The sequence below is a fragment of the Halichoerus grypus genome, chromosome 9 (assembly GCF_964656455.1).
Source record: "Halichoerus grypus chromosome 9, mHalGry1.hap1.1, whole genome shotgun sequence".
Classification (NCBI taxonomy): Eukaryota; Metazoa; Chordata; class Mammalia; order Carnivora; family Phocidae; genus Halichoerus; species Halichoerus grypus.
In genome coordinates, this window is record NC_135720.1 from 33,757,591 (window position 1) to 33,785,180 (window position 27,590).

General features: G+C 39.2%; 1 protein-coding gene across 5 annotated transcripts in view; it reads left to right on the forward strand.

Moving 5' to 3' along the window:
* ARHGAP18 (Rho GTPase activating protein 18) overlaps window positions 1–27,590 on the forward strand; it is a 192,431-nt gene that overhangs the window by 156,443 nt on the left and 8,398 nt on the right. For all 5 annotated transcript variants that reach the window (XM_036120854.2, XM_078054751.1, XM_036120853.2 and 2 more), the window contains 6 exons: window positions 488–579; window positions 5,121–5,198; window positions 9,627–9,786; window positions 11,938–12,020; window positions 16,183–16,389; window positions 17,421–17,561. In XM_036120854.2, coding sequence (XP_035976747.1) covers window positions 488–579; window positions 5,121–5,198; window positions 9,627–9,786; window positions 11,938–12,020; window positions 16,183–16,389; window positions 17,421–17,561 — 761 coding nt within the window. The remainder of the gene's footprint in view (window positions 1–487; window positions 580–5,120; window positions 5,199–9,626; window positions 9,787–11,937; window positions 12,021–16,182; window positions 16,390–17,420; window positions 17,562–27,590) is intronic.

Consider the following 27,590-nt stretch of genomic DNA (forward strand, 5'->3'; position numbering starts at 1 on the left):
TCGATATTTTCTAAAGAAAAACATTTTTAGAACAAGATCATAATGTTGACTGGTTTCTTGAAAAGCAAACATTTATGTTTTGCTTATTGTAGAATGTTAAATGTCAATTAAGTATGGAAGAGATGAGTAATACTTGCTTTAACCAAAACTTTTAAGTTGATTACCTTTAGTAAATTATTTGCATATTTCACATACTCCCATGGCACTATTTCTTTTATATGACAGTATAACTTTTCTAATTATTTTGGTGATTATTTGCAGTCATTTACTTAGCTGTCTTTCCTTGCTAGATTGCTATATAAGACAGGGTCAAGATTTTCCTATGGAGAGGTATGTACCTAATGGCTAGACAGTGTCATTCACTTAGTGGGTGCTCAATAAATAGTTGTTTGTTTGAATGACAATATCAGAAATCTGATGCCTTAATATTTTTGCATTAATATTTTATAGATGGATGGAAGTTAAGAAATTTTATTTTTTGTTGCAGATTCTGGCCTTTTTTGTATTCCATTGATAGCGTTGTTAGAACAAGATCAGAGGAAAGTACCGGGAACTCGAATACCCTTGATATTTCAAAAAGTAAGTAGGCCTAAATGGGTCAGCATAGAGAGAACATACTTGAACTAATAGAAGTTTTTTTTCTTTTTTGGCATTCATAATATATAATATAGTTTTCCAATTGATGTGCTCTTTTATTTTGTACTTTGATTTTCTATTCAGGAAACAAATTTGTTTCAAGGGCTCATAATTTTTATTTCATGGTGATGTTTTCTGTGTTATTACTATAACTGTGATTACCTGGCATCATTTTCCTGTCTTATATTAGCTAGCTTTGTATAATTGAGATTTCAATTCTATAATACACAGGAGTGGGAACTGCTTATAAATTTCTAGGGAATTGAATCCTCATGAATATTTCATGCCTGTGTGTATTTCCCAAGCTTTCCTATTTACAGGGAGGATGTCCAATTTAATTTACCAATGCCTACTTCCAAAGTAGGCAAAGAAACCATAAAGTAGAATTCGAAAGTGATTGCTAAACTATCAAGTCATTGGTGTCATCAACACTCAATTATTCATAAGGGGATTATCTACGGCAATATAAAAATTCCAGTCTAATCTTTGAGCCATCCTTGTTCAGAAACACAGAGTACACATGCTAAGAGCCAGGAAAGCACAGCGAGGAAGGTGGGTCAGATCAATTATGGACTACCCACGCTGTAGATTTTTTGCAGCAGCCCCAGCACATCACAAATTTCTGATAGTTCTGGGGATAGCAGGAATGGCAGTGGGAACTTTCACAATCAACTAGCTCAACAAACTCATTCAATACTCAAGCTCAATCTACTTGGCACTGATTCTTCCGCTATTCTAAATCAGTCGTTAGCGGTCTTATCTACTAACCTCTGGTTCCATTATTTCTCATGATCACCATCACATCCAAACATGTATCTCATTGTTTCTCTTGATGAACTTTGTTCTGCACAGTTTGTTCTACTCACCAGCCTTTGCCAGCCATTGCCTATAGAACTTGTATCTGTATGGATAGTTGTCAACAGCACCTGTGATGAGCCAGGAGGTGCTGACAAATATGGGCCATATACTCATACTGATTTAAGTAAAAAGTGCACGTTACCACCTACAGATGACTGTGCAAGGCAAGGATCTCAGCAGCATCCTTTCCAAGTGGATATGGGTTCTCCAAAGAAACAGAACCAATAAGAGGTGTGTGTGTGTGCGTGTGTTTGTGCGCGTGCATGCACGCACATGTTCGTAGAGAGAGATTTATTCCAAGGAATTGGCTTATGTGATTGTGGGGGCTGAAATAGAGCAGTCCAGAGGCTGGAAACTTGGGCAAGAGTTGATGTTGCAGTGTTGAGTGCAAAATCTGTAGGTTGGAAACTCCTGTAGGCTTTCCATGTTGCAGTCTTGAGGCAGAATTGCTGCTTCTTTGGGAAACCTCAGTCTTTGCTGTTAAGGCCACCAACCCACTGGATGAAGCCCACCCACATTATGTAGGGTAATTTGCTTTACTCAAAATGTACTGATTTAAATGTTAATTACATCTAAAAGAACTTCACAGCAACTTCTAGGCTGGTGTTTGACCAAAAAACCAATGATGTGTCACGTTTGACTTTATCAAATTCACCATCACATCAGTGAAAAGTAAGTTTTGGTCTCCACAAAAATTCAGTGATGTCTCCCGATCAGGCTGAGGTTTGCATGCAGTCCTGTGTCATTTTCTCTTGAACTTGTTTTATTTATGTAGTTATTTTACCTTTCTGGTCTCTTCAATATTCTGAAGACTTGGGCTTCCAACCAGTTTGAGGTTGTTAGATAACAGCCTTGAAGACTTTTTTTGTTCACACAAAAACCAAAAGAGTATATAAAGAGTTTACTATTAGATAATACTCATCTATTTGCATCCCCTCTGAATTATAAGCAAAAAAATCACAGTGATCTAGCATTGAAAAATATTTTTTCGATTGATCAACTGTCACCTCAATTAGGTATTTCCTCAGTTTTGTACAAAGGAAAGAATTGGAAATCACTGATTTGCCAAAAGTTTTATTACTAGTTTTTAGAGGATTATACTTTCTCATTTATTAAGAATTATACCCCAAAAAGGGCTTTAACAAAGCTTATCTAATGTCTGTGAATTGTATCTGTTGTTTTCTTGTTTGTTTTGTTTTTGCTCAGAGACACATTGTTTAAACCATATTCTCAGAAAAAATTAGGGAAATAAAATACTCTTAATTTTTACCTTTAGAAAAATTCTGACAAATTAGCAAATTCTGTTCTCACTGTCAGACTAATCAGCCAAATCAAAGATACTTTGTTTCAAAAACTTCTGACTTCATTTTCAATTCATAAATTCATATAAGTATGTAATCTCTCTTAGGAAATGCTATGAACATTACTGATAAATTATGCAATGTCTCTTGTAAGATAAATTACTAAAAAGGAACACGATTAAAATATATAGGACAATATAGTTATTTTCCATTTTTAAATCTTGAAAATAAAAGAGCTATAAAGTATTATTTATATTTTAATAATGCAATATAATGTGATGGCTAAAAATGTTATTTTTAAAGTGAGAAATATGAAAAACCACATGGCATTCTTTTAGGCATTATATATACATATCTCTATTGAATGCTAGTATTCCACATTAGAGAGTATTAAAAAGAACTTAAATATAAAAATTCAGATCTTACTCTCATTCAGTTGTTTAGAAATCATCTATTTTCCTGTGTATTTGATGAAAATGAAAGGCATGTACTATTGCTAAAAACTAATTTGCTGTAGCAGCTAGCATAGAATTTCATTTTTTACTACTAGAATCTTTTAAACATTTTATAAGATGAGATAAAATGAAAATTGCTCAAACATTGAATAAATTTTGCATGGTATTATTTGATAAGTTTGGTTTTAAATCCTTTATTGAGTAATGCCCATCTAATCTAAAATAATTCTTGTAAGGTTTTTTTGCTGTGGGTTTATTATCTAGTGTAACATGAAAAATGTGGTCTTGGAAAACATTTGGTTGAATTTTTAAAAATCATGCACTGCTTTGACTGGTCAAAGATAGTTCTTTCTTTAGCTAATAATAAATCCGGAGAATTTGGAGACTACTCTTTGCTTTATTCTTACCTGACTCCCTGAAAATCAGTGCATTCTTTGGCCATAATCCAGGGATAGGAGAGATGAGGTCATTAAAGAAAAATTGCCTCTCTTCCAGTGTCTACATGCTACAATATATCTGATTTCAGAACATCTGGACAAAGGTCAAAAGACCTCATTTTATGATACCTTGCTTTGCTCCTAATAGACACTTTTATAAGCAAGGGAGAAGCAGTAAGCTTTATGTAGTTTCTAGAGCCTTGGTAAATCATTAAAGGAGGTTTCCCTGAAAACAAAAAATAAAATTTTACATCCTTTGGCACTCTGAAAGATTTTATGCCTTAGGGTGTGCAGAGAGATTATAGTAAGTTTGGGGATGAGTGAAGAGTAGGTCTGTCTTTTGTAGAGTAGAAGGCTATGGTGAATGGGGGTGGGTGGTAGGAAGGAAAACCCATGTGATGTTAGTAATTGCCTTATATTTAACCGGAGGACAAGGAAATTGATTTCCTTAAAATAGCAGAGTACCCCCTATAAAGCCTTTGTGCACTGCCCAGGGAATACATATTTCAATTGGAAGATCATTCTGCCAAGAAACTAACCACTTTTTTATCATCTTCCTAGCTTCCAACAGTATGTCATTGTAATTTCTCCATTTGCCTTATTCTTGTGGGTTTCTGCATTATTAAAAAAAATCTTTGTTATTTTAATGGGGTTCTGTAGATAGATCTGTGTGTATTCATTGGGTATCAGGTATGATTTAGAAGCCCTATACAAAAGTTGTTTTTTATCTTGGTTTATCACTAAAAGCTGCAAAGCTTAAAAATGAATATTTGCAAACAGGATTTTTTTTCCCTTCATACCATAAGCAAGTCTTTCAAACAAACTAAAAATGAGATGTAAATATGCAAATACTGGAATTTCATAAGATTTATTTGATTGCACAATGTATGTTTCTGGAAAAGCAGAAGTCATGGCTGGTCTTAGTTGCTTTTAAACAGTGAACATCTTCAGTCTCCATTTGTTTGGAGTACGGCAGCTGTTGTGTGAAATGATTACACTTCTGTAACAAAGGAGGATAAAACTCAACTTTTTTTTTTTAAGATTTTATTTATTTGACAGAGAGAGAGACAGCGAGAGAGGGAACACAAGCAGGGGGAGTGGGAGAGGGAGAAGCAGGCTTCCCGCTGAGCAGGGAGCCCAATGCGGGGCTGGAACCCAGGACCCTGGGATCATGACCTGAGCTGAAGGCAGACGCTTAACGACTGAGCCACCCAGGTGCCCCAAAACTCAACTTTTTCTCAATTGGAAGTAAAGTTCTGAGACTTCCTGGTTTAAAGGCTAGTGCTGGTGCAGTAGCATTCACAACTTTGTGAAAGCCAGCTTACACATCATTGTGATCAGTTTGCATTTATTTATATGTGAAGCAGATGTTAAATTTGGAATTGTACCTGTTACGAATAACCAAGTCGGAATGTTCTTCTGTTTGTACATAGCTGATTTCTCGAATTGAAGAGGGAGGTTTGGAAACCGAAGGCCTCTTAAGAATACCTGGAGCTGCTATTAGAATCAAGGTAATCTCTTGGTTCTACTCATGTAACACTTTATTGTTTAATTACACTTTTGCATTTTAACAGCTAATTTGTCCTCCCCACCCCTTCTTCCCATTGTTAGTAAAGTAGATACAGTATAATGATAAAACCTCTGAATGTTCAGTTTATATTTAGTTTTTCTAGGGTCTCTGCTGGTTTTTGTTAAGTTTTGATTTTTCTTCAAAATCACCGTATTAGCTATAATAATACTGTGATAAATAGAGAAGCAAATAATCTCTTTGCTGTGCAAACATAAAACAGGAACAAAAGTGAACAAGCAAAAGCCAAGAGTAGTTCCAGCCTTCTGATGAAAAGAGAACACAATGAGTTCAAAATTGACATTAATAGGGGACTGGTGATAGATTTAGTCAGCGTGAGTAATAGCAATTGAATTAAAAAAAAAAAAGTGCGGATGATAATCTCCACCAGGTGAGCAGAATAGGAGATGTGACCGTAGTCCCCATACACCAGTTCATGGGGGCTGACCAAATGAGATGTGACCGTAGTCCCCATACACCAGTTCATGGGGCTGACCAAATGAGATGTGACCTAGTCCCCATACACCAGTTCATGGGGCTGACCAAATGAGATGTGACCGTAGTCCCATACACCAGTTCATGGGGGCTGACCAAATGAGATGTGACCTAGTCCCCATACACCGGTTCATGGGGCTGACCAAATGAGATGTGACCGTAGTCCCATACACCGGTTCATGGGGCTGACCAAATGAGATGTGACCGTAGTCCCCATACACCGGTTCATGGGGCTGACCAAATGAGATGTGACCGTAGTCCCATACACCAGTTCATGGGGGCTGACCAAATGAGATGTGACCTAGTCCCCATACACCAGTTCATGGGGCTGACCAAATGAGATGTGACCGTAGTCCCATACACCGGTTCATGGGGCTGACCAAATGAGATGTGACCTAGTCCCCATACACCGGTTCATGGGGCTGACCAAATGAGATGTGACCGTAGTCCCCATACACCAGTTCATGGGGTTGACCAAATGAGATGTGACCTAGTCCCCATACACCGGTTCATGGGGCTGACCAAATGAGATGTGACCGTAGTCCCATACACCGGTTCATGGGGCTGACCAAATGAGATGTGACCTAGTCCCCATACACCGGTTCATGGGGCTGACCAAATGAGATGTGACCTAGTCCCCATACACCGGTTCATGGGGCTGACCAAATGAGATGTGACCGTAGTCCCCATACACCGGTTCATGGGGCTGACCAAATGAGATGTGACCTAGTTCCCATACACCGGTTCATGGGGCTGACCAAATGAGATGTGACCTAGTCCCCATACACCGGTTCATGGGGCTGACCAAATGAGATGTGACCTAGTCCCCATACACCGGTTCATGGGGCTGACCAAATGAGATGTGACCTAGTCCCCATACACCGGTTCATGGGGCTGACCAAATGAGATGTGACCGTAGTCCCATACACCGGTTCATGGGGCTGACCAAATGAGATGTGACCTAGTCCCCATACACCGGTTCATGGGGCTGACCAAATGAGATGTGACCTAGTCCCCATACACCGGTTCATGGGGCTGACCAAATGAGATGTGACCTAGTCCCCATACACCGGTTCATGGGGCTGACCAAATGAGATGTGACCTAGTCCCCATACACCGGTTCATGGGGCTGACCAAACGAGACTCTGCCTCAGCTCCTTCCCTGACCTTCGCGGTTCCTGTCTCACCCGATGCAGCGCAGCCTGAGTCTGGCTTGTGAAAGGGGCAAGGTGATTCCCAGACTGCCCTTTCTCCCCGCCCCCGCCACCTCTTCTGGCAAGCTGGCGTTTTTTTCCCACTATCTTGGGACGCTGTGCATCCTCCTCCTTTCCCCCTGTCACCCAGCTCCTGCTCTGGGGAATACAGCATCCAGTAAATGCATGGCGAAGGCAGAGTTACCCTACAGATGATGCATAATGCATAAGTGTCCCAGGGGATTTGCATGTTTCAGGGACCTCATGCTTGGAATTGTAGCTCTATCTGGAAAACATATCTAGGAAGAGTGGTTAGCAGCCGTGAACAGCCTCCCAAGCCTCTACATTCAGCATTAGCTCTCAACTGAGGTGGCACAAATCATTGCCCACATCCAATCTATTGTCTTCCTGAATTTGCAAATCCAAGCGAAAAAAGGGTAGGTCGAGGAGACCTTTTCTGCTCATTTCCTTAAGACCTATTCTATAGGACGTTTTTAGAGCTGGATCAGGGAGAACTGAGTGTTGGTGGGCGCACGTGCTCCTCGTCTGTGACTGTGGCCGCGGGGCTGCCAGGATTGGAATTACTCTTCAGACATTGCACTGTTTACATCACCTGCTTATGCTGATAAGCTTCCTCGATGTGGGATGCTAGTTTCGGCCTACTTGGCTCTTACTGCGTAGAGCGATCTCCGTTTAATCGGATTCGAGTAACCTGATATACCCTGCTCCCAAATTTCATTCAGCTTGTGTCCCCTGGGTTTGGTGTCCGGTTCACAGAGGTCCCCAAAACCCTTCTGGGGCCTGTGTAAGTTGGATAAGCTGCCATTGTCTCGCTCCATTTGCTAACATTTAGGGCGATCTTACCAACAGTCAAACATGGGCATTGTGTGTGTGATTCTGAGATAAGTTCTGTTGAGAGGCACATTCTCTTACAGAGAGCGAATCCCTCAGAAACAGGTCACGTGACTTCATATTACCACATGCGCAAGGGTCTCAGTCCCTTGGTCACGGCACTAATGAGCTGACTGTGAGGCCTGACTCCTAAGAGTCATAAACAGGTCACGTGACTTCATATTACCACATGCGCAAGGGTCTCAGTCCCTTGGTCACGGCACTAATGAGCTGACTGTGAGGCCTGACTCCTAAGAGTCATAAACACGTTTACTTCACTACACAGTGGTGAGCAGAATGTGTATTTTATGTTTTTGACTGGATAGCTGACAGAAGCGTAAGTTCAACTAAATGTGATTTCTAAGAAGGTCGGTTAAGTGGATTCCGTTGGCTCAACTCTTCAACCCAGCCTGTTTTGTCACATCCCAAATTATGCAGCAGCTGGTCCATTATAAATAATTTAAAGATAATATGCAAAATTTTTGGTTATCTTTCTCCCCTGCTCCACCAAATTTTTTGTACTCTTCTCTCTCCTTCCTCCCCCTTCCCCTCCTTTTCCCCCTCCCTCCCTCTCTCCCTTTTTCCCTCTCCCTCTCCTGTCTCCTCTTTCTCCCTCCTCCTCACTCCTTCTCCCTTTCATTCCTCTCTCCCTCCACCTCTCTCTCCTCTACCACCCCCCCCCCCCCGCCATTTCTAGGCTCACCTTTATGTATTTCACCAATTACAGGAATAACTGGAGGAGAGGATGGAGTTGTGTAGGAAAGAGAAAGTGTAATAAATTCACCCCACAAGAAAAACGAAGAACAGTCTTTGGGAGAACAGTTTAAAATAATCAAGGAAGTGACAGAAACTTGGAAGGATTTCTAACCTAATAGGATTTATGCCACAGTGAAAAGTCCTGTATAAAATAGTAATTATGAAACTAAATTGATTACTGATAATTTGTCTGGCAAATCTCATGGATTCCTCGAGGTAAACGAACTAGGTATTTCTAAATCTGCACGGACTCACACTGTTCTCTGCAGTTGGCGGCAGGTCGGCCGTGCCACTTAGGGCTCGTGCACCTCAGACAGGTGTATTGATGTCTCTTCAGGCCTCATTTGCTGTAGAATGTGGTTCTCCATTTCCCAGAGGTGACTAATCAGAGGTAGCCTCCTGTTTGAGGCCCAGAGATTGATTATGTCTTTTGTTATGTAATGTACTTCTAAATAATTTAAGAGACTTTTCTTTTTTTTTAAAGATTGATTTATTTGACAGAGAGAGACAAGCGAGAGAGGGAACACAAGCAGGGGGAGTGGAAGAGGGAGAAGCAGGCTCCCCGCCGAGCAGGGTGCCCAATGCAGGGCTCGATCCCAGGACCCTGAGATCATGACCTGAGCTGAAGGCAGATGCTCAATGACTGAGCCACCCAGGCGCCCCAAGAGACTTTTTAACAGATGATTTTTACAGTCGAATGAAAAATTGTAGTATCAGAAGTAAAGCCCCCACATGGAATGACTGTTTTAACTAATCTTTTCGTGATTAAACCTTTACTGCTTAAGGTCTGTTGCAGAGTCAGGAAAATGTATACAGTTTTTGAATTCTGTGGCCTTGGCTATAATTTGTCACTGGTAAATTACACTTGGCCGAGTAGTATTTTTCTGAGTGACAGAGAAGTGTTAGCCTTTGGTACTTTCAGATTCTTTTCTAAGGAGTAGAATCTCTTGGAAAGTCGGAAGTGGATCACACTCTCAGCAGGAAAAAAAAATGCACTTATTGGTAGCTTTTTTTTTTTTTTTTCTTCTGCCTTTCAGAATCTTTGCCAAGAACTGGAAGCAAAGTTTTATGAAGGGACTTTTAATTGGGAAAGTGTCAAACAGCATGATGCGGCCAGCCTGCTGAAGCTCTTCATCCGGGAGCTGCCCCAGCCGCTGCTCAGTGTAGAATATCTCAAAGCCTTTCAAGCCGTCCAGAGTAAGTGCCATCTCTCTTTGAGGCAGCCCTTGTGCTGGTGCCATCCATATTAATTGTTTTAATGACACTTTGCCTCACAAAGAATATAACCGGATATATTCGGAGAGACGTACTGACTCTCTGTCAACAGCAGCTCAAATGCCATACATTGTTGTCCTTTTCCTTTATAAATATACATCTCTGAGTAAATGGATGACAGAATGTTCTCGTCAGGTACAGACCAATTGCGTGCCCATTAAGCCATACAATATATTTTCTTGTTAAAACTTGGAACTTCACATTTCTTGTATAATAGAATGAGTCACGTAATATCTGATACATTTTTCTTGCCAAGTGTTAAAAGCAACACTTACTGGAGAAGCTGTGGATTAACAGTTATCATCAATGCACAAGGAGATGAGGCAGAGTCTGTGATTATTTCCTGAAAAATTAAGTTCTGAAATTGTCATGCAGAAACGTGGAACAAATTATTTGGCTGCCTCCTTGGAGGAGGGCTACAGACTTCTTCTACTTTGCCATTTTGGGGTCTTGGGCAAGCTCCAAATTAATGTCTCGAATAGTTCTTGATTCTTTTCCAGTGAACACAAAGGTCTTACAAGGTTTATGTACTGGTGTAATTACTCCTTTTAGTCCTAGCGGCCATTAGAAAAGGAAAAATGCCATCACCATATTCTAATGACCATATCTTTAACTTCCCAGCTGGGACACTCTGAGAGGGAAAGGGTACCACTATTGATGATTATGGTGAGCTACAATGTCCACCAGGACTATTCTGGGCTATTCTGATTTTTTTTTAAATTGAGATAATAATTGACCTACAACATTATGTACAGCATAATGGTTCAGTATTTGTATATATTATTGAAGTGATCATCACAGTAAGTCTGGTTAACATCCATTACCACACACAGTTACAGAATTTTTTTCTCTTGTGATGAGAACTTTTAAGATCTACTCTCTTAGCAACTTTCAAATATGCAATATATTGTTATCAACTGTAGTTGCCCTGCCGTACATTACGTCCCGATGACTTAACTATTTTATAACTGGAAGTTCGTACCTTTTGATGCCCTTCACCTAATTTGTCCACTCCCCTCCCAACCCCAGTTTCTACCAGTCATTCTGTATCTATGAACTTATTTTTGTTTTGTTGTTTGTTTGTTTTCTAAGATCCCACATATAAGTGAAATCATATGGTATTTGTCTTTGTCTTATTTTACTTGGTATAATGCCCTCAAGTTTCATTCATGTTGTTGCAAATGGCAAGATTTCTTTCTTTATGACTGAGTAATATTCCATTGTTTCGGTCTATTCTGAGTAATATTCCATTGTTTTCCAGGCTATTCTTAAAGCATATAATATTGAGATGATTCCCATGTGTCCTCTCATATCATAACATTTCTTCAGAATTTCTAGGAGAGACATGACTGAAATCATCTTGTGTTTAAAATACTTATAATGCTTAAGTTATGCTGTTTTGTGTACATTCTTTAGATATGGATTCAAGAACAAATCGATTCCTGAGGAACAAAATACCAGAATGACTCCAACTATCCATGAGTATTACCTCTATGGGTCAAGGGTTACTAAAAATGATAACTATCAATGATAATCATGTACCTCTTCGACTCAATCATTGCTGGTTGTTTTTCTAGTTCATTCCGTAGACATTTATCGAACACTTACTGTGTTCCAGGCTCCGTTTTATATCTTCCTGTTGGAATCGATGGACTCTTACCACATAATTTGTCCACTCACCAGCGAAGAAACAACCTTTACTGTTACAGATGCACCCTGACACCATACCATGGAAGGGCCGACTTCCTGTGTCTCTTCATTGGGGAATAATTATCACGCAGAAGTTAAAATCATTTCCAAAGCACTGTTGTGTGTCTGCAAACATAAGGCCGCTCATCATATGATCACAGTTGGAAGTGAGCATTCTGAGAGGAAGCTCTAACGTGGCAGCTGCTTCCCCTGATCTCTCTCAAACACACTCTCAAGAATGCTCACTGCTCAGTTGTTGTGTCTTAAATTTCACAGGGATGTTTATGCCAGATAACTTTTTTCTTACAAAATGATGAAAAGGAAGTAAAAAAAAAAAAAAAAATGTTTGGTAAAAGAGTTCAGATTTATTTAATCTGTCTGCAGATCTTCCAACCAGGAAGCAACAACTACAGGCTCTGAACCTTCTTGTCATCCTCCTGCCTGATGCAAACAGAGACACACTTAAGGTCAGCGGATTCATTTACATTAAATATCCCTCAGAACTCAGCAGAGTAATTTCTCGTTATTTGTGGCAAAACAATGTGATGTTTTCATGGAAATGTTCAGAGTTAAGTCTATAAAGAGAAGACTGACTTTTAAAGATGGTGGAAGTTTTTAACTCTTCATTAGTGTATGGATTAGGCTAGTCATGTTAATAGTATTAGCAGGTGTTTAATTTTTGCTGTAACGCTTCTACCAAAACCAGTGAGTGAAGTTCATTTTTTTTTTTTTTTGATGGAAACATGGGTGCTTTGGTTTCTCCTTTTTATTTTTTGTGCATTTTCCAAATTTTATTTGATGAGCATATAGTAAGTTGAAAAATGGATGTTTAAAAAGAAAGTTGTAAGGCTCATCAAATAAAACCTACTGTTGCCTAAAGATGTTATATTTGTAGTTGTAAGCAGTAGAGTTTGAAATAAGTCATGATGATGATTTTGAAATGTTTGGTTAGCCAAAAGATAGGCCAACTCAAACAAATTCTAGTTATTTCTCTAAGGGCTTACCCTGAGTTTTTGATTTACATCATCATTTCAGAGTGATTTGGTCTATATGATTTAATACCATTTATTATAAGCATTGTCAGAGGCTTTTATAATAATCAGTGGATTGCTGCACGTTGATTTATTTTCTTAATAACAAAAGTTTATAGAGTAGTCGTAAAAGTTTAGTTATAAACTTACGAAAGAAAACGGAAACTTCTAAAATATAATTTAGAAAGAGTATTTACCTTAAGTTTTGCCATTGCTTTAAAACTTATATATCTAATGGTAGAACCCTTGCCTCTTTACCCCCTACATTTCTTTCTGTTTAAAATGAAAAATCATGTCAAGAAAACAAAGCCAGTTGTTAAATCTTGGAAGTTTTTCCTGTACCTTATTAAGACTCCTTGAACTGAAACTAGGTGATAGTTCTTTCATGCCCATGGAATTGAATGTTAATACTCAACTTTTCTGGATGAAAGAGTTTGCGGGGATTACTGGAGTAAAATCCCTGCATCTCTACAGGAGAACTTCCAAAGAGTTATTCCCTTTACTAAGTCAGGAAAAAAAAATCTTGTGCTTCACTGATTGTTACATGCTGAGAAGGCTGCATTAAGTGTTGTTTTGGAGACAGAGACCAACTCCAGGAAGGGTTACATTTAACCATTGTGTGACCAGGGTTGCTGTGTAAGGGTAGATTGTGGCTGAAAGAGGACAGCGTGGGGACTGATTTCCACTCTGCTTGTCAGCTGTACCCTGACACAGAGCCCTGAAAGAGAAATTTAATCCATCTTTTTTCTTATTCACGTAGAGGTAACCTGTCTGTGATGGCTCTGTGAATGACCAATATAATATAAGGGAGGCATTGAATGATACATGATTTACTTAAAACATGTCTGCATTCAAAGGAGTACAAATATTTGTGAGAGTAAACACTTATTCCAGTATGGTTTCTATTGGGGCAAGGCTGGTCTACAACTCAGTTTTGGAATTTGCCTTCAGAGTCCCAGGCACACTCTTTTGAAAATTCTGTTTGAAGAGATATTGTCTAAAATTTTAGAAAAGCTTTAATTTTTGCATATAAGGTTACTGGGAGTACAGTTTTATAAATCAAGAGGGAAATACTTTTTTTGGAATAAAAAATTGGGAAATGCAAAAAATGTAAACTTAATAATTAAGTAAGCTTTATTTAAGAGGTTAATTAGCTAGCCTTGAATGTTTCAAACAAGATTTCTAATAATAGAAACATTGAAACAGAAATGCCATATGTACGAGGAAATAAACCATTTACGTTTAGTTCAAAGTGAAGGAAAACTCTGCCACAAGGTAATTTTAGGAAGCTTAATGCAAACTTCTCCAATTTTTACGAGCCTAGCGCCACTCTTTCAGTTGCTGTTTGGAGGACTGGGATCACGCGTATAACCTTTGTAGACTATTATTACAACACATCGAAGGGTTAGGAGGCACTACATTCTACTAGTACCATGTCCTACTTTAAGCCTAAAGAGACAGATGTCTGGGCAAACTGCTTGACCGGGATTTTTTTGACCTTGGATTATTATTGTATATTTGGATCATGATCGTAACTATTTTTGACTTGGAGGAATAATGAAGACCAGCATTAAGATATCATTGGGGGATCCATGTTAATAAAATTATTGGTGTTTATTTATTTTTATTTCTTTTTAGGAAGTTAGCTATATAATTGTCTTGCTCAATCCTGGCAGGCTGCGAGTTTAGTATTTCTGTTTTATGAGTAAGAAGACTTTAAAGGGCAGAGATGTCAAAAGTTTACCCTAAGATAAGTAACTGTGCTGGGACTCAAACTGGTTTTCAGGGAGTGGGTCCAGTAAGACTTATGTAATACCAGACTAGTGATAGATACTTCTTTTTAGAGGTGGGGGAGGGGCACAGGGAGAGAGGGAAAGAGAGAATCTTAAGCAGGCTCCATGCCCCTCGTGGAGCCCAACATGGGGCTCAATCTTACGACCCTGAGCTGAAATCAAGAGTGGGACACTTAACCGACTGAGCCCTGATACTTTTTTTTTTAATTAAAAAAGGTCAATTCTTCTATTTCAGGTAAAGAGAAAATATATCTGAAGATGAAGTGCTTTCAGCAAGGGCCAGGCTACCTTTTTATTAATTTCATATCTAAATACACAGAAACACATTCTAATATTATAGTAATGGTTTGAATAATCTTATTGCATATGCGCACCACAATTAAAATGGTTTATTACCTAATCTCTATAATTTATGCTTTGTAAAGAAAGAGATACACTGGTCCCTGAATAATTATTCTGGTCCCTGTAACAAAATTAAATCTTTTTTCCCAAACCTCACCAGTTAATCTTTTGTCCTCATTTGAGCGGGTATTGTTACCGTATAACCTTACGGTTGGATTATAGTTTAACTTTCTGAGAGCTGTACCAGAAATTAGATACATAAATCTTATTGTTAGATATTGAGGCTGTGCCTTTAGTTTGTTTCAAATGTTTGAAGTCTATATAGCAGCTAAACTTGATTTAAGATCCACCTGTTAACACAGGAATTTTTTCCCCCCTAAATCTTGTGAGAGATGAACAGTTTCTTTTTCCACTTCGGTATGGTTTATTTGACCTCTTTCAGGTTGGGATTTTAAACTAAATATGAAAACATGATTCTCTTTGTAGTTAAGAGTTCAGAAACAAAAGTCAGATAGACCTTCTCCACCATTTGCTAGCTCTGTGATCTCTGGCACATTCCTTAAACTCTCCGCACCTTGTTTCCTCATCTGTAAAATGGGGATAAGTACAGCCTCTCTCTCGAGTAATGATTAGTGAGATGGTATCTATGATGTGCTTAAAACAATGCCTCACTCCTAGAGAACATCGAATACTTGTATCGTTGTTAGTGTTCTAGACCAAAATTAATTCAAGGAAGAAGGCAAAAGAAGAACTTAAAGCCTTAAGTCCTGTCAGGAAGGTGATATAAGTTAACCTGTGGCTGTTATGAAGGGCAGGCTCAGAGGACACAGGAGTGTTGGCAATAGAGGTGGGAGCTGGGTGGTATCAAAAGGAGCATAAACCAGCCTGTTCTGGTGAAAAGTTCCTTTTTATTTGCTCATTCAGTTTTTAAAAAACTCTCTTCTCTTGGTCTCTCTTCATCCCCCCTTCCTCCACACGACAGTCTCCATTCTTTTTTTAGAATTCTTGTCAGCTAGCTATTGAGTACCTTAAAGCAAATGAAACTGAGGTTAAATGAGCCTTTCTAAGGGGGATTGTTTTAAAAACTCCTAAAGATAAAAGTGAAGCACTTCCTGAAGCAAGGGAGTATTTGTAGGATATTTGAAACTGCTTTTCGGTGCTCTGTGGCTCCGGTAGGCTCTATGTCTGATGCTTCTCCATTCCTCTCCCCTCTGCCTAGTTCAGATGTGTGTGTGTCCTGTCTGCTTCATTCCCCTGTGCCATAGCCCTTCACAGAACAAAGCACCACCTCAGGGTGCTAACCAAATGGAGAAGCTTTGATGGCAAGGCCCATTGAAGGTAGCTAGCCGACTGTGGTTATTCACAACTTACTTGTTTTTAACTAAGTAAAAATCCCATACGGGACAGTGCTTTAATCTCTTACCTTCATGAAAACACAAATCTCAGAGTCATTTCTGTTTCAGGCCCTGCTTGAATTTCTCCAAAGAGTAATAGACAATAGAGAGAAAAATAAGATGACAACCATGAATGTAGCAATGGTCATGGCCCCGAATCTCTTCATGTGTCACACGTTGGGTTTGAAGTCCAGCGAACAGCGAGAATTTGTAATGGCAGCTGGGACAGCTAATATCATGCACTTATTGATTAAGTATCAGCAACTTCTGTGGACAGTAAGTATATATTTTTAAGCTCTGTTAATGGGTGGTGATATCTAGCTTCTAAAGTCTTTTTAGAAAGGTTAGATTTTCTATAAAAAGCGAACCAAAGAGGTGATTTCAAGTGCAATTAAAAAAAAAAAATAATGTCGGGCGCCTGGGTGGCTCAGTCGTTAAGCGTCTGCCTTCGGCTCAGGTCATGATCTCAGGGTCCTGGGATCGAGCCTCACATCGGGCTCCCTGCTCAGCGGGAAGCCTGCTTCTCCCTCTCCCACTCTCCCTGCTTGTGTTCCCTCTCTCGCTGTGTCTCTCTCTGTCAAGGAAATAAATAAAATCTTTAAAAAAAAAAAAAAAAAAAAAAAAAAAAATAATGTCCATACACCTGAAACTAATATAACACTGTAAGTTAACTACACTGGAATTAAAATTAAAAAATTAATGTCCACTTATTAAATCTCAATTCTTAAAATACCAGCATTATTTCATTGTTTCAATTTGGTAACTTCTAAAATATTTTATTTTTGCTTATGTAATTTCTGAGGATCAGTTTTTCCTAGGTTATTGCTAGATCCCCGTCAGCTTTTATTGATTGGTGAGTTTTTGTTGTTTGAGGTGAGGCTAGCTGGTTATCAGAAGGGACTGCAGGTTAGCTAAAGGCTAGGTTGTTGACAGGTGGCTTCTAAAGGGACCACCTGTCAAGGTGGTGGCCCCTCATGCCAGTCACCCCAGGCAGTCCCTAATCTTGGCATATAAGGCATAGAAGATGGCCACTATGTCCTTGAACTTTACCAAGCCTCTTTTTGAACCTCACTTACACAATGGGAGGTAAATTACTTCATGTGCATGCTCTGTACTCATGGTGAATGAATAATACGATGTATTTTTTTTGCATATTTAATGAATAGTGCATGTAAAATAGCATAGTCTTATGAAATGGACAAAACCTTTACTTCCCTCCACATTTAAAACATAAAGATCATTATTTCCATAGTTCAAAATGGTGCCACTTCTTTTTCCTCCCCAAACTTAATTTTATTTCTCTGTAGATTCCCAAGTTTATTGTCAACCAAGTGAGGAAGCAAAATACTGAAAATCATAAAAAAGATAAAAAAGCCATGAAGAAATTGCTGAAGAAAATGGCTTATGACCGAGAAAAATACGAAAAGCAAGATAAGAGTACAAGCGATGTAAGAAAAACGTGAAGATACGTATTTATGCAGATTTCAGTATTTTTACTATCACACGCGCGAGAAAGAGTTTCGTATGTTTCTGCAGTAGTAGGGACTTTCTACACACTTACTGGGCCCTGGTACTAATTATTAAGTTAAAGGCCTCAATAAGGGTAACTGTGCTCCTACTAATGATCTGTATTAACAGTTGCTCAGGTGTTGGTGACTCAGCATATGAGCTGTTAATGGGGAACAAAGGAAAATAACAAGACCAGAATGTCTCAACACACACCCACCCACACACACACACAAAGGACTCTGGAGACTAGTTGCCCACTGAATGTGTAATCTCCACACAGCAAAGAGTCCCTGTGTGAACCACTGATCTTTTTTCTTCAGTTTTCTCATCTGTAAAAGGGGGAAAAATAACTAAGATAAACATATAGGTCAATGGTTGGTTATGCCTAGGATCCTTCCTGGGTTTCAGTAGGTACGGAAATAGTTCTTCATTGGATCACTAGAAGAATTTGGTGAGATTTATGTTGGAATGAAGAAGAATAAAATGTTTCAAAAAAGAAACATCTAAACATCAGCATTTACAAACTGCTGTAAGAATATATTAAGAATTCGGTTTAAAATGATAAAATATACATGAAAACACATTTATGAAGTGAGTTACCAAAGCTCTAACTTAAGATCCTGAAATGAAAGGGTTTCTATTGTTCTCTTTATGGTGGAGACACCGCCCCCCCCCCAACTAGCACCACCATTGAGGTTACTCAGTTACATGCTGACATCTTGTGGAATAATGTGGAAATGCAATTATCAGCTTGTGATTTTTTTTTTTTTTTTGGCTTTGGCTTTGTCCTACTTACGGATCTAGTAATTGTAAAAAAAAAAAATATATATATATATATATATGTACATGTATATATGATATATATTCTATATTATGGCTCTCACCATTACAAAATAACATATTTTTTGGCATGAAATATTTTTGGCCCATTTTAAGTATCTTTAAGAACATAAAATTTAATAAAGGGGAATTGTAAATAGTGTTATATATTTTTGAGAAAAGGTTTGATATTGTCATGGGTTAGAAAGGATTTTTGGCATACCATTTTTGTTTAACTTAGAACAGTTTATTTCCTCTAAAACCATTATAAATAAGTGAATATTATCTTGCTTTGTAGCTCTGCTTATTCATATTAACTTAGGTGACTTTATAGCCCTGTCTTTTATAATGTGATTCTCTGAGGTACATTATCTGAGGAAACATTTATGCTGTACATTTTAAATAATAAAACCTTAGACAAAATAATTTAAAAGTTGTGTTTTGGAGATGAAACGTTGACATGATTTTGTTATTTACAGAGACTTTGTGTTAACTTGGATTTCTTTAGTTTGTACTTTGGGCTTATTAGATGAGAGTTGGCTTGAGAATTATCTCTGTACTAGTTAGAAGCCATATTGTCATTTTAAGTCTTGGGATTTAAACCTGGATTTTATCATGTATTAGCTATTACTCAGGGAGTAAACCCTGGAGCCTGGGGTACCCTGGGCTACAAAACAGGAAGTGGGCATCAGAGAGGCTTCACTGGGAAGTAGAGCTGAGATGTGAAGAACACGCAGGTGTTATTTAGACAGCAAATTAAATAGGGAGGTCTCACTAGCAGAGGAAGTTTCCTGGCAGAGTGGTAGCCCCTAGGTAATAATGACCCATGATGGCGGTTCATTGGCCCTGTCGTTTTGGTTGAAAAATTTTAGTCACTTGCCAGAATTTTGTTCAAGGTACTGTCATTTTATTAGGGAGAATAACAGTACACAGAAAACAGTTACAGAACAACAGCGACATTGTTGGATGGAACATGGGCCATCTACTTTGTGATTGGCCGCCCAATCCCATTCTGTCTTATTAGTTTGTGTTTCCTTACTTTCCCCCCCAAATCATTTGAATGTGTAGCATGAGATTGCGGAGCATAAAACTGCCTGGGATGTTTTATTCATTTGCCAAGCAACTATTTAATGTATGGCTCTCATGTTCCAGGCACTGTTTTAGGCACCTGAGAGACATGATTAAACAAAATAGGTGAATATTGCTGTTCTTGTGCAGCTTAAATTCTATAACTAAAAATTAATAAATAAATTACATAATATGTTAGTATGTAGTTAGTACTCTAAAAATAATAAAAATAGCACAGAAAAAGAGAATTGAGAGAGGGAGCTCCTTGCAATATTCAGTTGGGTAGTCTAGGTATTATTTGTATGAAGACGTGAAGGAGGGACAGAGAGCCAAGATGGATGTATTTCTCAGGAAGCACAGATGGAATAGTCTGTCAAAAGCCTTTTGGCAGAAACTTGCTTGGGGTATTTTAGGACCAACAAGGAGTGCTTGTGACCCAATTGGAGCTGGCAAGGGGAATGGCGGTATGAGATGAGATCACAGGGACCATGGGACCAATAGATTATATAGGGCCTTATAGGCCATCTTTAGGAATTTGAATTTATCCTGAGTGGAGTGGGGTCATTGCAGGATTTGAGCAGAGGTTTGAAGATCTATGTTTTAAAATGTTCCCTCGGACTATTGTGTTGAGAATAGACTACAGGAGAGCCAGTATAGATGGGGAGACCATATAAGAGGAAGAGGTTCATGTCTTAATCCAAGTGAGAGACCAGGATATTAGCCCTGGAGGCGACGTGGTCAGGCAAGACAATTCTGTGACTTTGAAGGTAGAACCGTTGGAATTCCTTCAAGTCGAAATGATACGAGTTGTAAGAGAAAGAAGTAAAAAGTGACTCCAAGGTATTTGGCCCAAGAAACTGGAAGGATGGAATTGCCCCTTCAACAGGGAAGATCGCAGTTTTCAGTTAGGGTGTGTTGAGTGTGAGATTTGTGTTAGAAAAGTAAGTAGGGATGTTTGAGGGTATTTGGTGGGAAAATTAGGTCATACAGGCCATTGAGGTGCATGGTGGAGCAGGGGCAGAAGGAAGGCCAGACTGGGTCTCTGGGCGGAGCAGGCTTCTATTCTGGGGAATGTCTTGACCCCAGGAGTTATAGGATTATTTTTGCATTTTTTTTAAAGGTTTTATTTATGTATTTGTCAGAGAGAGAGAAGGAGAGTGAGCGAGGGCGCAGCAGGGGGAGCGGCAGGCAGAGGGAGAAGGAGGCTCCCTGCTGAGCAAGGAGCCTGATGCAGGACTCAATCCCAGGACCCTGGGATCATGATGTGAGCCGAAGGCAGGCGCTTAACCAACTGAGCCACCCAGGCATCCCTATATTTGCATTTTAAAATCATTGCTGTGATGTCAGAAGAAGGAAAGTTTGGAGCAGTGAAAAATAAGAGGTTACATAGGAGGAGATGCCAGCTAATTTCATTGCTGATGGGAGTACATAAATTGGTAGAATCCCTCTGGAGAGCAGTTAGCATGTGGTAAAGGCCTGAAAACCATGCTCCTTGTATTCAGAAATTCCTTCAAAGGGAGTAATAAGATGAACATGCAAAGAGTTATGCTTAAGTTCATTGCCATATTCTATATACTGGCCAGAATTAGAAATAGTCTAAAAGGATACAATCGGGTACATATGTTATAGCATATTTATGTAGTGAAATATCATGAAAATACAAGTGTATATATTGACATTGGAAGATGTTCCTAATATGTTAAAGAAAGGTTACAAATTAGTGAATATTGCCATATTTCTAAGGGGTAATAATTATCATGAGGTCAGGCATGGTGCTAAACATTTTGTAAACATCATCTCATTTAATATTTACAGGAGTTTAATTGAAGTATATGGTATTATTGTCTCATTTTTTATAGATGAGGAAAGTGAGGATCAGCAATCTTAAATAACTTACTGAAGGTTATCTAGATAGGAAGGGGGGGGCTGGAATTTGAAACCAAATCTGGGTCACTTTACTCTTATCCTCTATTTCCTTATAGGGCACAGAAAAACTCTGAGAAGGATATGTACCCCAGTCCTGGGCTAATGTGTAGTAGTAATACAATGAACATGTATTACTGTCATTATTAACATGGGTTTAATAGATAGCTTTTAACACAGTCCTGGGCCATGCCAAGACCCAGCAATGGGAATGGAGGGAAATGTTAAATGCGAACCAGGAGGACTCACAAGATGTGGAAACTAATTGGATATGAGGAATGTTGAATGAGGAGAAATCTAGAATGACTCGCTGATTTTACCTTGGGTGATTTTATCATTGAGAGAAACCATTAAGGAAAAGGAACAGCCTTTGATGAGGTAGTCAGTTTTTGACATTTGTAGTTGACTTGCTTGTGTGAAAGTACTTTGGCTACATGGGCCTGAAGCTCAGAAGGCAGCCAGAGCTGGAGGTGTGCTTTTGGGACTCGCATAGAGATTTCCCTTGAAGCCAAAGACACCAATATTTTAGTTGTGGGCCATGGGAGAGGAGCTGGTAAAAGAGGCCAAGAAATAATAGGAAGTCAGAGGAAATGAAAGATTATAGCATCTTAGAAGCCCAGGGAGGGAGACGAGGTTGGTAAATGAGCTTGGTTAGTAGTACCCCATGCTAGAGAGAGGTTGAGTAAGGTTAACATTGGACAGAGGTCCAGTGAATTTGGCATTTGGAAGGTCACTTCTGACTTTCTCAAAAGCATTGTCAGTAACTATTGATGGAAAAAGCCAGATTGGCAGGCATTGAAGAGGGAAAGACAGACTGTAGATCGTGAAAATTCATCAAGGTAATATTTTTTAAAGCATTCTGTATGCTATTAATGATAACTATATATAATCAGGATTCAAGCTATTGAGACATGATTGACTAGATAAATTAATAGTTTGAACCAGGTTGTAAGGGACACAATCTACTTAATAAGACAAATGTTTTTAATGACTACAGCATATTAATTGTTTGATACAAATGTGAATTTCTTGAGTACTAAAGACACATCAGTTGCAGCGGGAGGAAACACTTGGTGAAAACAACAAAATTGTAGACCATAAAAATAACCATTTTGTGATAGCCTTCAACTTGCGGTGGGATTGATATTACACATGCGCACACACACACACACACAAACACATACACACCACATCACACACCAGAAGTCATGTGGCTTGAGGATATAGTTCTAGCTCTGCCATCAACGAGCCCTTAATGACAAATCATTTTATCTCTCTGGGCCTTACTTTCCTCTATAAAATGAGGGGTAAGACCAGATTGATGCTATCTCATCCAAAGTATGCAATAGGGTTATCTGTAGTAGTAGTTTTTTTTTTTTTTTAAGATTTTATTTATTTGACAGAGAGACACAGCAAGAGAGGGAACACAAGCAGGGGGAGTAGGAGAGGGAGAAGCAGGCTTCCCGCGGAGCAGGGAGCCCGATCATGGACGCTGGGATCATGACCTGAACTGAAGGCAGATGCTTAATGACTGAGCCGCCCAGGCGCCCTGTAGTAGTATTTTTTATAAAACATGACTGGGCCACTCCCTGGACCCAGAGTCAGAATCTCTCAGAGCCGGAGCTCGGTATGTGTATTGTATAAAAACTGTAAGTATGACTTTTCCCCCCCATTTGGTATGTATGTGTGTGTAAACATATATTTAATTGTATTATGGAATTTTTCTCACCTATACATGAAAACAGAGTAGTATATGAACCCCATAAACCCCTCACCAATGATCAAACCTGTTTTTCTAATCTTGTTCTGTCTCCCACACCTTGTTTCCTTTCGGTATTTTTTTTTTTAATTTTATTTATTTATTTGACAGAGAGAGAGACACAGCGAGAGAGGGAACACAAGCAGGGGGAGTGGGAGAGGGAGAAGCAGGCTTCCCGCTGAGCAGGGAGCCCAATGTGGGGCTCGATCCCAGGACCCCGGGATCATGACCTGAGCTGAAGGCAGACGCTTAATGACTGAGCCACCCAGGCGCCCATCCTTTCAGTATTTTTAAGAAAATCACAGACTTACCATCATTTCGCCCATACTTACCTCAAATCGCATCTCTGCCTAATAAGGGTCGAGGGTAGCTTTGATGAGCATCTGGTTATGAATTGCTGAATCATACCGGTTTCAAGTCCATTGTGGACTTTGATCGGTATGATTTTTCTACCATCATTCTGGCTCACCTTTCAAAGTAAAGGGAAGCTATGCATTTGTTTTTTAAGATTCATTTATTAGAGAGAGAGAGAGAGAGTGCATGAGCAGGAGGGGCAGAGGGAGAGGGAGAGAGAATCCCAAGCAGACTCCATGCCCAGCGCAGAACAGGATGCAGGGCTCGATCTCACCACCACGAGATCAAGATCATGACCTGAGCCAAAACCAAGAGCTGGAAGCTCAACTGATTGTATCACCCAGGCGCCCTGGGAAGCTGTACCTTTATGAGAAAGAGATTTTGCGAAATAAGCCAAGCTCCTCCAATCTTCCCTTATTTGTAGAGGGCGTGTTCCCTGTGTTCCCTCTGTGGTTTAACTCAGGATGATCTCATGTCACACCCTTAATTTACAGTTGAGGAACTCAATTTTTAGAGAGCTTACATGACTTGCTAAGAGGTCAAGATGATCTTGTAACATTTTAACATTTAGGGCTTTGTGCATGGAAAAGAAATCTATTGCTGCCACTCTCTGCCATTCTTCTCCAGAAGAATCCCAGAGTTGGCAGCAGTTGCGGTGTAGATTCTGGGTTGTTTATAGCCAGGGCTGCATGTCTTTGGTCACAACTCTGTTTAAATTCCATCTCTGGTTTCATTTAACAACTCTGACCCAGAGCATCATTGCAGGTATTGTTTAAAGCATCTGCTTTAGGTCTGGAAACAGTGTCTGGATCTACTTGGGGACTCACATGGAAAATCAAATTATAGTATCAAGCACAAAATCTTGTTTCTTTTTAAGATGTTCTGTGATTTTTTTTATAGTGCATAAAAAATACCAATTAAAAGAGAAAAATATCAGAACTTAATTTCATTGTAAATTAAATGCATATTACTATAGAAGTTATTTCAGGTTCTTCTTTAAAAGTCTTTGAATCTGAGATGGATAAAAGTTTAAGCATTTGGATGATAAAGAGCTGATTATAGTCAGGACTTAGGCAGTTCAAGATAGCAGAGAATGCCTCTGATATTTCCACTTCCAATCAGACTAAGGTGATGCCATTTTTGTTCAAGATACCTTGCTAAAATGTCCTTGTTTAATTTCCTAAAATATGTGTTATATTCTTTTTCTTAGGAAAGTTGTATTTCCAATTGGCCCTTTTGAAGATAAAAGATTTTTCTGTAGCATTAAAAATGTCAGCTTTACATTTAACTTAGCTTTTAATGAATAAAAGAAGAAATTAATATCTCTTTTAAAGGTCTGACATTGAATTTCTAATCTAGAATGCAAAAATATGAGCAATGTGTGTTTATCTACATGTTTCGAAGAAATACTAAAATTTTCTATTTAACCAAATAATAAAAAGAAATAAAGTCTTCTTTTTAAAAATATACTTTAGTTCAGTATATAAAACATGTGAGGACCATATGAGATTATTTTCTCCATTATAAGTTTTTGTATGCATAAGAAATTATTATTTTGTAAGTTGTGAAATCCTTTGTGACTAAATTTTGATGGTGTCTTAGTGAAATACTGCTCTTCTCCAGTCTTGCTGTATATCACATAACTTGAGCTCACCAGCACACCAAAAATAAATACATAAAAAAAATAAGAGACAGAGTCACAGCTGTTAAGACAAAAAAAAAAAAAAAATGTGAAAAAGGAAGGTTACAAAGATGATACTATTCACAGATTCAGTCATTACTATGGCTCAAGTTAAGAACAGACTGGCTTAATGATCAGGCATGTTGTGTCTGTTCAAAGCTTGGCAGCTCAATGTAATTAGTGTACTAATAGCTTGAGTATTTGATACAGCATGATTCTGGAGCTTAATAGGAGTTGTCATACACCATTTAAACTAGAGCTTTGGCATCATTTATTGTTTATCGTCTTTAGCAAATAGCATTTGGCCACCCTTGTCAAGATATGCGGAAAAAAAGTTTCCAGAAACAACTTCTAAACTCTCCATCTTTAATCATTATATCTACCAGTTGGGCGCATTTCTACTCCAAAAGTGAAGGGCATGGCAGATCCAAAGTGAATCAGACTCTTCTATGTATGTATTATTGTGAGAACTTGGATGGGATGTCTTACTACATAAATGAACACTTAAGAATTGTTCCTGTCCTATACACTCGTGCAGACCCACATACACACACGTACACGCACCCACACCCTCCCCGCTAGAACAGTCTCCTGAGTTGTCAAGGAGCGTGGCCAGTCAGCCCAGGAGAGGGCTGTGTGCCATTGGCCCAGAGAAAAGGGTTCCACAGGCCCTGATACCCCAGATCTCTGCAAAAGGAGTCAAAATAGTATAGTCAGTGGTTCGGGAAGGGGCTAAAGCTGATCCAGAACTGGCCTGGCTTCACCTGCTCACCAAGGGGAGGGCGTGAGATAGTCAGTAGTTCGGGAAGGGGCTAAAGCTGATCCAGAACTGGCCTGGCTTCACCTGCTCACCAAGGGGAGGGCGTGAGAAAGTGTAGTTTCACAGCCAGAAGGAACCTGACCCCATGCCGCTCCCCATCCGCTGGCAAGAGCCACAACACGGCGATTACCTGACATTTCACATACACATGAGAACTCTCAAGTGTCCTCAGAAGCTAGTCCCTGAACCTCCTTTTTCCAAACTCTGTCAGAGAGACTGGATTCCTGTGTCATGTGGGCTGCGCTTGGGTGTAACCCCCAACACTTACACTGACCTCAGTGCGGTTTATAAAGAAGCATGGTTGTACTCTCGAGAGCACGATCTCTGAACTCACATAGAAGGTGTAGACCATGGCCACAGTTTTAGAGGCCTTCAGTTGTTCGTGAGGGGTCTTGTGGGACGAGCGGGTGCATCCTCAAGCAGGTGCATGCAAATGCTGGTGACTCCCTGCAGGAGTAAGTGACTGAAGTATTTCTCGTAACACCTTTAATTCCTTCCGTCCTCTCTTCTCTCAGTAGTAGAGGAAATAACCATGCCATAGATGGAGGCAACTTGTTTCTTTTAGAAAATGTTCCTAAGATGGCCTTTTTGCTCTTTAGGAAATACATGTTGGCATATGTTATTTTATTCTAGAGAAATAACTAAAATGTTAGCATAGCATTCTTGGAAATACTTTTGAGTGATTCATCTGATCAATAAATATTTGCTAGCTGGCTCCAGCTATGACTCAACTATGTGGTGTGTAACTAGAAAGCAGGTGTCATATGTTAGAATCCCATCATAAAAGAGTTTCAATGGAAGGAAGAGATTCTTTTTGATTGTGGATCATGGAAGGTTCTATGGAGTTTGATGTATTTGAGTTGGGCCTTGAAATGTTACTAGAAGAGATTACAGAAGAGGAGTAGAACACACATAAAGACAGGAAAGCTTGGGTGTTTGTAGCAAATTTTGGTTGGCCTTTTTAATCCAAACAATAGAATGTACCACAGGAATAGTGGGGGAAAAGGCAGGGAGCAAAGGTTATCATATCCCTGAACTCTCTGGCAGTGTATTATTTTTCTGGATCATTTTGCTTTTGTAACTCACTTCTTGTGGACCTTCTATATGTAAAAACTTAACTATCATTATCTTACTTCACCGTAAATGTCAGCATAGATTTGCCTGCCTTTCTGATATTTTAGGGTTGGATAAGATGTAATTATGGGGACAGTTTTTGTCACTATTACTTTTTGCCCAAGAAAACCTGTATGTAAGGATATCTGGCACTATGACTTGAGCAGATTTCCTAACTTTCTTAAATGAGCATAAAGCATTTGGGTGTCTGCAAACCCTAGCCTGCCATTCAGGGCCCTCCATAATGTAATCATAATAGACCAAGAGAAGCCACAATACCAATAATTGTTTCTTAGTTGAGGGGACAAGGTGGATTTGGGTTTTACGGACACAGGCTCTGTGCTGCAACTGTTGCTGTTACAGTTTTACTCCCAGCATTCGTGTTGTCTGCCAGCTTATTGTTTTCCACCTCCTATGAGGAGACAGATAGG